The following is a 9,917-nucleotide window of genomic DNA, read 5'->3' as shown; positions in this document are numbered from 1 at the left end:
CAATTGAAAGTTCTTTCATTGCTGCTTTGCTATTTGCATCAGGTGGTACATACACAGCGATAGCAACAATGCAGCTGAACTCACGTGGAAGGTAGAAGGGCCTGCATTTGATGGCTAAGTATTCCAGTTCAGCAGAGCAGTGGGTACTAACAGTGACGCAGTCCGTGCACCAAGTTCGGTTTACATAAATGCATAAACCGCCTCCCCTGCTCTTACCCGAAGCCTCTGCCGTCCTGTCCGCCCTGAAGACAGAACGGCCTTCTAGTTCAACCACGGAGGTTGGGATGTCTTTGTTAAGCCAAGTTTCAGTGAAAAACATGATGTTACAGTCCATAAGTCTTTTCTGTGTGAGGGTCCAGATCTTAAATTCAGAGAAAACAGAAGTTATTGTATTTGGGCCTAAAAACCTCAGAAATAACTTTTCTAAAATTATAGCTACTTTAGATGGCCCTGGCCTTCAGCACTACTGTGAAAAACCTTGGAGTTATTTTTCACCAGGACATGTCCTTTAACTCACACATAAAACAAATCTCTAGAACTGCCTTCTTTCACCTGCGCAACATTACCAAAATTAGGAACATCCTGTCTCAAAATGATGCAGAAAAACTAGTCCATGCATTCGTTACCTCAAGGCTAGATTACTGTAACTCATTACAATCTGGTCCCAGTATCTCCATAAAAAGCCTCCAGTTAATCCAGAATGCTGCAGCCAGAGTCCTGACAGGATAACCAGGGTCACAGGGATCTTCTGGGTGAAAGACAGGGGTACACCCTGGACAGGTCACCAGTCCACATAGAGACAAACAACGTCACACACTCACTCCTATGGACAATTTAGAGTCACCAATCAACCTCACATAGATGTTTTTGGACTGTGGGAGGAAACCGGAGTACCTGGAGAAAACCCACGCAAGCACCGGAAGAACATGCAAACTCCACACAGAAAGGCCGGGTTGCAAACCCAGGACCTTCTAGCTGTGAGGCAACAGTGCTAACCGCTAATCATACATGTAATGCTATTATGGTTGCAAAGGTTAGGCTTAAACATTCAGTTTTGTTGGATCCCTGAACATATGGGTGTTACTGGAAATGAACAAGCAGATAAGTTGGCAAAAAATGCTCTAAAACTACATAATAAGCAACATCATTAATTATAACAGCAATTAACCTTGCATGGCAGAGAGAATGGGACTTAGATACAAAAGGGAGACATTACCATAGAATACAGAAATCATTTAATGTAAGACAGATCAGAGGAACAGGCTGTAGGAGGAGAGAGGAGGTGATATTCACATGGTTAACGATTGGACATGCAGGTCTAAGATCAATCCTCTATTTAGTGGGGAAAAGCCAGATGGATCTTTGTTGGTGATATGGCAATCTGGGAGAAGTGGAACATGCTATTATGCAATGCCACAGATACAGTACAGAGAGAGAAACCCTAAAAGGAATTGTACAGGAGGCAGGTCAGGAATGGAGCTTAAAATCATTATTGAGTACAAGTCAAGAAACAAGGGCAGTTAGAAGGGCATTATATTATGGAGACAGGATTAGGAAACCAGATAGAGGAGACCTCTTTTTTTTTCCCAACTCACTGGGATTAAATAATTTCAATGCCATGATTCTACACACTCCGCTACAGTAGATGGCGATATGCAGTTTATTGTCAATAAATTGAAAGAAGAAGAAGAAAAGCAATACGAAGAAGAAGACGGAGAAGAAGAAGAAGAAGAAATTCCAACAGTGTATAGGAGAGGGCGCTACTGCAACTGACTGCAACGTGATTCAACCCAACGAAGAAGAAGCAGTACGAACGTGTGTCAGCTGTTGGTGATGTGTGAACCTTTTCAAAGGACGTGAATATTTTAGATCATAGTTAAGGGTCACGGGATGGAGAATGATATTCTCGTCTCCCTTGAAGACTTAGGGTAAGCAAAAGGAGCTCTGTATTAACTTAAGTGCTAAAGTTAACATCCAGTTGACCAACCTTGTTTGTCTTGCCTGTTGTAGCCAGCGTGATGTTGCTAAACCGCTATCTTGCTGTTGTAGGTAGCCTTATTATGAAGGCAATGCAGTTTTTCGTGCAACATAGCTATCTATTTTACGCCTCATTGTTATAGGGCCATGCAGGCACCTTTGCATGTTGTGGCAAAAGCTGCGTTAACAGATTCCTTCTTATTAACCAGCGGTTGCTCCACCTTCTAAAAATACCCAGTTTATTGCTTGTTTCTTGTTTTTATTACGTAGCCTGTATGCTGAAATGTACAGAAATAGTGTGGTACCTGTAATTTTTGTGTAGGTTTGTCAATACGCCAGCGTTCCTTAAACAACCAATTTTAAAATGTGGTTGGCCTGTTTCCGTGAGTGCTATTGACTTGGCAAGAAAGCCAGTGTCACACCTGGCTCTGTACACTAAAGCAAACCTTAGTCACTGCCCAGGGTGTGGGTTGATTTATTTTTTTTAATCTTGCTTGCTGTTGCTCTCTTTGTTTTCATTTATATGCACTGACATGTACACATCAAGAGCTGGACTCTTCAAAAGTTGTTTTTTATTCAATATGTATTGTCTAATACATCTTGTCAGGAACTGGACTTGTATAATGATTTTTTCCCTCTGATTTTAAACAGATATTTTACCTTTTAATTACTTTAAACCTGAGGCAAAAAATGTTAAGGCAGTAAATACACAAACATGCCTGTGTACATGTAAGTCGTGTGCTACTCTGAACCAGCTCCCACCTGAGATTCTCAAACTACTTTTTTTGTTGATTTGAGCAACACAGCACCAAGAGTTTGATGGTAGAATCACTGCAATTCTCAAACCCATCTTTCAATTGTGTAAAAATGTCTTTCTTATATTTTTCATTTAGCTTCAGGATATATTATGAGATCTCCTACTGTGACACCACAGCTCACCTATAACTCTGTTGCTAATAGCATTTTCAGAATAAATGGTACAAAAAAAATCAGTGGCATAAACTTTGTCTCATTTCCCTTATTAAAAATTTAATTACTGCTTTTGATCCACCAAGGGTTTGTGTTGAAAAGTAAATGTTTCTCCCACAAACGTCATAGAAAAGTCTTACAAGTTTAGATCATGTTTGCAACATCAAAGTTCATGGAGTGTCCCCATAACCAGTTTTCCATTTTTGTTATAATAACTCATGGTTTGCAGAAGACACACAAACACAACTCTGCATAAAACTTATCTGTTACGGCCAAGTCAGTCAAACATGTTGGTAGAGGCAGTCCATGTTGTCCATACTCAGATCTTTGCCCACGGTCTCTTCCATGCTGTACCATTAAAAGAAGCAAACAGTTATGGCTCAGATTGTTTATAGTTTTGTTTTTATGTCATGCGTGTCCCTGCAGGTACCAAGGCCCAATGTTGGAGGAAGGAGATCTGGAATCTGCTGTGAATGGAGGTGCAGCTTCACCTGAGTTTACTAAACTATGTGCCTGGATTGTCTCAGAGCTGAGACTCTATAGCAAGCTGGAGGAAAACGTTCAAGCAACAAACTGTAAGACATATTTCAGCACTATTAAGCAAAGCAGCTGCATATAGAGAATTAATGGAACACAGTGGCTTTAACTGGCTTTATTGCTTAAACAGGTGTTTGAGATCTAGTCGGACTATATAACTCATGGCATAACTTTGGATGTATTTGTTTGTCTACCCAACTTAGGTCCAAACGAGGCAGAGGGCTTCCAGCTGGACATGAGCGGCCTGCTGTCAGAGCTCACCTGTCCTTACACTGCCCTCACCAGTGGAGACATCACCCAGAGGTTTCTCAACAGGACAGACTGTCTTCTACTCCTCAGTATGATAGCAGGACTTTGTCTACACATGCTAATTTTCGAATAGAAGCGTTACCAAGTGTAAATCTTTTATGAAAAAAAAAGTCGGTGTTGACATTAGCACACAGACACCACTAGATGGCGGAAGACTGTGTGCAGTGACTTTTTCAAATTTCTGCACACCCACACCAGTTATTTACGACAATTAGATCTCTTTACAACTGCAAGTTGAATGGAGGTATGTCTGGAATTGCATGATATCACTAAACCCGTTGTGTTACATGTAGACTGTAAAGTTATTTGTTGCCCTGTCATAATAGCTGTAACAAAAGTTGACAGGGAGAGAGATGCACTTCTGGCACAGTGTCTATACCCACACAGCCTGAAAAGAGGTCTGATCAGGCAAAAAAAGTGAAACTACCTGTGTGGGTGTGCTTTACTTAAAGCCCAAACAAAGAAACTAATGTAATCACACTTGTCCTACATGGCATTTAAATTTAGATTGTTAGTCTATTATTACATGTCAGATAGTTCTGACAGTTTTAAATGTGATTTCATGAAATCTAGACATCTTTCTAAAACAATTAGCATTTAACCAAATCAAATTTCTATCTTAGCCTTTCTGGTGTCTGAGTTGGAGTCATCGAGGATGATCCAGGTTAACAAGCCCCAGAAGAAAGCCCAAGAGTCGGGCAGCCCAGTGTTCCAGGAACTGAAGGGTATCTGCATTGCACTGGGCATGTCCAAACCTCCTGCCAATATCACTATGTTTCAGTTCTTCAGTGGGATAGAGAAGAAGGTCAGTTGGTCTGGTCACAGTGGAGAGATGGTGTACACTGACAATAAAAACTGAACAGTATTTAGTGAAATCAAACCTATGTTTCAGTCTGGTTATACTGGTTCAAATCCTGGTAACAGCTACAAAAACACCCTGTGGAATAGCCTGTTTAGCTACAGTGCTACAAATGAATTGTAATGTGTTCTTCAACAGAGAATCTCTGCTGTGTTCAAGCTGACTTCAGGAGCTACAAACCCCACACACACTTTTATTAATCATAGTAGTTGTGACATTTATATATATATATATATATATATATTTTTATATATATATATATATATATATATAATATGCAGCGAAAGCAAAATACTGTCTGCAGGTTCTATTGAAACATACTGCCACAGTGTGAGAAGAAATCTGGTTTTATACATTCCTGTCTTTGTCACTGTAGGTTGATAAACTATCTATCTAATGTTTCTTAGCTGAAAGAAGCCATAAGTCGTGTCCAACCAAATCACATAGGAGAGCCTTTAATGAGGAAGACCCTTGGACCTGTGCACTTGGTAAGTACAGATAAATAATGATTAAATACAGTTGAGCCTCACAAGTAAATGACTCTTATCTTTTGCTTGTTTTCTTTTTTGGTCAGGAAAAAATTGAAGCTATAAACCAAGCACTTGTAAATGAGTATGAAGTCAGAAGGAAGATGTTGTTGAAGCGCCTCGATGTGACAGTGCAGTCTTTTGGTTGGTCTGACAGAGCAAAGGTATGTGGGAACTTGGGAGCTTCTTAAATCTAAACCTAATGCACCGAGGAAACAAAAGTAGATTCAATAAGATAATCTTCTCTGTGATATTGCATTATATTTCTGTTTTAACATATTTATTCTAATCCATTTTCTGCCTAAGTATTATGGAACAGACGTGTCGGTAATCAATCATTAATTTTAATAGCTACAAAACAGTTTGACCAATGGCAACAGTGCATCCTGGCATATACAGTATGCTGCTATAGGATTTACTGTGATTTTAGTTGAAACACTGAGGGCTGCAAATACTGATTATTGTCTGGGATTTAATCTGGTAATTCTTCATTCTTTGGTTGGTCCATGAAACCTTGAAAGATACTTATTGTGATATTTCTTAGACCTTTAAACTATATTTGAGGAGCTGGTTTTGTCTGACCAGCAGTGAAAACATGCAATAATAGAGGGAAAAGTAACAGATCCTTACAGTTTCAAAACTGGAACAGTCAAATGTTTGGCATTTTTGCTTGATAAATGATTCATTGTTTATCCAAATGCTGGCTGAGTTTTTGTCAATCAGCTAATGAATTAATCAACTAAGTGTTGCAGCACTAAATTTGAATTTTAAATTTTGACATGGATGCAGAAACACTTCTGACCCCTATGTAGGCTCCAACCCTGCTTGATTCTCAGGCCAGGTATGTTATGTTGACCTAATTTGCTGCAGTATGAATGAATGAGTGATTTTGAAGCACAGCAATACATTATTTAATTAACATTAACATAATTATTTTGGTGATTGGTCATCTTATATAGAAAACAAATTATTGCTGAAAATAAATGATTGATTGATATAAAAAAAAATGAAGACTTCCTTTTGTATGGCATATTACAGGCACAAGCTGAAAAGTTGGCCAAAGTTTACCAGCCACTGCGTTCTGCTCTTAGCCCCAAAAGTAAAATCTCTGTTGCCCATCTTTTTGCTGCTCGACAAGACTTCTCCAAGATCCTACGTACGAGCAGTGGCAAGATAAGAGAGAAGACTGCTTGTGCCATCAATAAGGTTGGTTAAACAGTGTGCTATGGTATATAGAAACTCTTTTTAATACAGTTTCTGTGCATATAAGGGTGGTTCCTACTGCTTTTGGCTCTCACACCCAGGCCCATTGTTCCCTACTGACTGACTTAAGACTAGTGACTATTATTAGTATTAATATGTGTGCCTTTCAAAATAAAAGATCAAATTATGTTATTAGCAAAATATAATGTATTATTGATTTAAGAACTTTGGCTTGTCGTGCGACTGTTAATTTACTGTTGTTTTGTTGTGTAGTCACTAACGTTAGATGACACTCTTGACTCAATTGAAGATAATACTGTACTGCTGAAAAAGTAAAAACGTCTATGTTCACACTAAACTCTAACTCCTAGTGTAACACAAGTGAAAATGCCACCCAAAAGAAAGAGCTACACTACAGACTTCAAAGTGCAGGTAATAAAGTCTGCAGCTGAAACAGTTTGGAGTGAGTGTCAGCATTCAGACAACCTGAGAGAGGAGGAGGAGACGCTGCTTTATCTGACCCCACCCTGATGTTGGTGCAGTTGTTTAACGTAGGGCTGAACGATTAATTGCATTTGCAATTAAATTGCGATTTGAAAAAAATGCGATTTTTAAACTGCAGAGACTGCGATTACACTACGTCACGTGACATGCGAGAGTTTAGCAGGCTGCAGAGGAAGAATAAAGTTGGCATGCTACACTACAACTTAATCTGTTAAACAATGGCTTCAGCATCGACAGAACCTGACACTGCGGAAACTGCTTTAGTGTCAAAGAGGAGCAGTACGTCCGTTGTATGGAACTATTTTGGCTTTAAAAAAGAAGATGCTGCGCAGCGTCAGGTATTGTGCAAAGCCTGTCTTGTTAAGGTTGCTAACTCACGGGGCAATTCTACTAACCTGATTCAGCATTTTAAAAAAACACCACAAAGTACTGTATGATAGTTGCATGGAAAAAATGCCGACCACCAGTGTGTTAAATAAGCCAAACTTTGTTGTAAGTTTTATATGCTTACAAGGCTGGAAGTTCAACAAATCAGTCATTGTAGTACTACTGTGATTGTAGTTGATAAATAAAAAATTCATTTATATCAATTCCTGCATCACAGGATTTCATTGTTGCACATAGGCCTGGTCTATAGAAAAGAACATTTGTGTTTAATCTAAACGTTTTTTTCATACGTCAATGATTTATTGCTTGTCATTGTTGAAAAATACAGAACAGAAAAATCTTTGAAAAAATAATCACATTGTAAATCGCAATATTGGCAAAAAAAAATCGCAATTACATTATTTTCCAAAATCGTTCAACCCTAATTTAACGTTACTTGACACCGATGAATGAATTATATAAAGTACTTCTGCTTGTTGTTATGTCTAGCCTATGTTCATCAGAGGCTAATTTAGACTATGATTAGAAATGCAGACAGAAACATATGAAAGTGGAATCAAATTTGGCTAGTGAATGTATTTTAACTAACTAAATTTAATATGCATCCATTTCTTAGGTTCTAATGGGCCGAGTGCCAGACAGGGGAGGCCGACCCTGTGAGATTGAGCCGCCACCTCCAGAGATGCCCTCCTGGCAGAAGCGTCAGGATGCACCCCAGGGTGGAGGACACCACAGTGGCGGTGGGCAAGGAGGCAGTAGAGGGGGCTATGATCACTATTCCCAAGGTGGGCGTGGAGGCTATGAGAGAGGAGGAGGACATGGGGACAGGGGAGGTAGAGGAGGAGGTGGCAGAGCAGGGAAGGTGCAGGGAGGCTGGGGAGACGGGGGCGGAGGAGGGAGAGGGGGTTACAACCAGGGCCACTATCACGATATAGGAGGTCATCAGGGAGGAGGAGGGAGAGGCGGCTACAACCACAGCCACTATCAGGATGTGGGAGGTCATCAGGGAGGAGGAGGGAGAGGAGGTTACACAGGAGGAGGGAGTAACCAAGGAGGCTTCCAAGATTTTGGGTATCATGGAGGAGGAAGCGGCAGCAGCGGTTATCATGACAGTTACCACCAAGATGGAGGCCGTCATCAGGAGAGAGGTGGGGGTCGAGGAGGTCGAGGCAGCATGGGAAGGGGAAGCCGAGGACAAGGGGGAAACTGGGGAGGGAGAGGGGGTCAGAATTTTAACCAAGGAGGACAGTTTGAACAGTTCTTCCAACATGGTGGGCAGCACTACAACCAAGCTGGCTTTAATCAAGGCAGACATTACACAAGTTGAGAACACAGTGTCAGGCATTGCAGCAGAGTCCACTTCTCATGCAAAAAGATTTAAGATGCCTTAACCCATTTTTAGCATGGTTAAAAATTGACAGCAGTGTTAAATGAGGACATATATATGGATACTGTATACAGTCATTAAAGAACCTTGGAAATTTTATTTTACAACATAAGATTTTTCACTTTGGTGGGGAACTGTTTTTTTTTTTTTTTTTTAAATTTTGCTTGCTCAGTTTAACATCTTAGTTATAAATGGTTAGTTGGTTAGTGGAACTCTGCTATTTTGACCTCATTTGTGCACTTAGTCTCATTGAAGTTTATTGAAAGACAGGAAAGGTTCATAAAGATTACAGCGTTGGTGCACTAACTGTGTAGATGACATGAGCATCATTATTACATATAGGATTTTTGAAATTCTTGTAAGAGAAATTAATTGAATTAGTCTTCATTTAGTTTGTTACTTTGACTGCAATCTTTTTTGTTCCTCATTTAAAAAAATATGATCTTCTGTGTAGCAAATATTGTCCATACAAATCTGGATGTTGGAAGATTTGCACGGAAATGTGAAAAAGTAATAAAATCTGAAATGGGAATAGTATCACTCGATTCTCAGTGGTTTAGTTCTCTAGTCACAATGTTCAGCGTGCTCTCACTTGACTGATGACATCTGGAGCTTCAGATATTATTAAAAGATTTTACTCATACTGGGCCTTAACAAAACTAATAAAGTATATTAATGTTTTGTGTCACTTACTTTGCAACACACTGTTTTGTGAAATATTGTGTTTTCTCAGGTGTTTTGGTTTGTTAAATGTTTTGGTGTGAGCTTCATGGCTACTGTTCCCAACATGTATACAGACAATAGTATGGTTCTTTTAGAAATGTTGAAACGGCTCACCATACTACTTGTTGCCTGACATGACTGTAGAGCAACATGAATTCAGCTGGAGCTCTGTCTGTCCCGTTCATTCACACGGAACAGTGACAATGAAGTGAAACGGAAAAAAACTATTTTGGTCCTAAAAAAAGACACTGACGGAATATAAGTCATTGGGGAAAAAAGCTGGCATCCACAAAAATACTTAAATCAACAAAAACTACGAAGATTATTTTTGCATACCAAAGTGTTTTTTTCCCAGTACAAATCCTCCAATGCCAATGTTTCATTTTCAGTTCCGATTTTGTTTTCAGTGCAGAGGTTCAGCTGTCATTGTTCTGCTTCTGAGTCCAGAGTACACGGAAGTGGTGGCTGATTACCTAGAGCAGGGGTGTCAAACTCATTTTAGGTCAGGGGCCATATGGAGGAAAATCTATTCCCA

General features: G+C 39.6%; 1 protein-coding gene across 1 annotated transcript; it reads left to right on the top strand.

Annotated features, from left to right (window-relative positions):
* Positions 1-1,775: 1,775 nt before the first annotated feature.
* Positions 1,776-9,196, top strand: fam98a (family with sequence similarity 98 member A). The gene is made up of 8 exons (XM_026308715.1): positions 1,776-1,928; positions 3,373-3,521; positions 3,687-3,821; positions 4,416-4,597; positions 5,059-5,139; positions 5,226-5,342; positions 6,217-6,384; positions 7,889-9,196. Exons 1-8 carry the CDS (start codon positions 1,891-1,893, stop codon positions 8,597-8,599), a joined length of 1,581 nt encoding a protein of 526 aa, XP_026164500.1. The 5' UTR covers positions 1,776-1,890; the 3' UTR covers positions 8,600-9,196.
* Positions 9,197-9,917: the final 721 nt, after the last annotated feature.

Source organism: Mastacembelus armatus, chromosome 15, assembly GCF_900324485.2.
Source record: "Mastacembelus armatus chromosome 15, fMasArm1.2, whole genome shotgun sequence".
In the NCBI taxonomy this organism is placed as follows: Eukaryota; Metazoa; Chordata; class Actinopteri; order Synbranchiformes; family Mastacembelidae; genus Mastacembelus; species Mastacembelus armatus.
The sequence above is the reverse complement of the archived record's forward strand: the minus strand, read 5'-3'. Positions and strand labels throughout refer to the sequence as shown.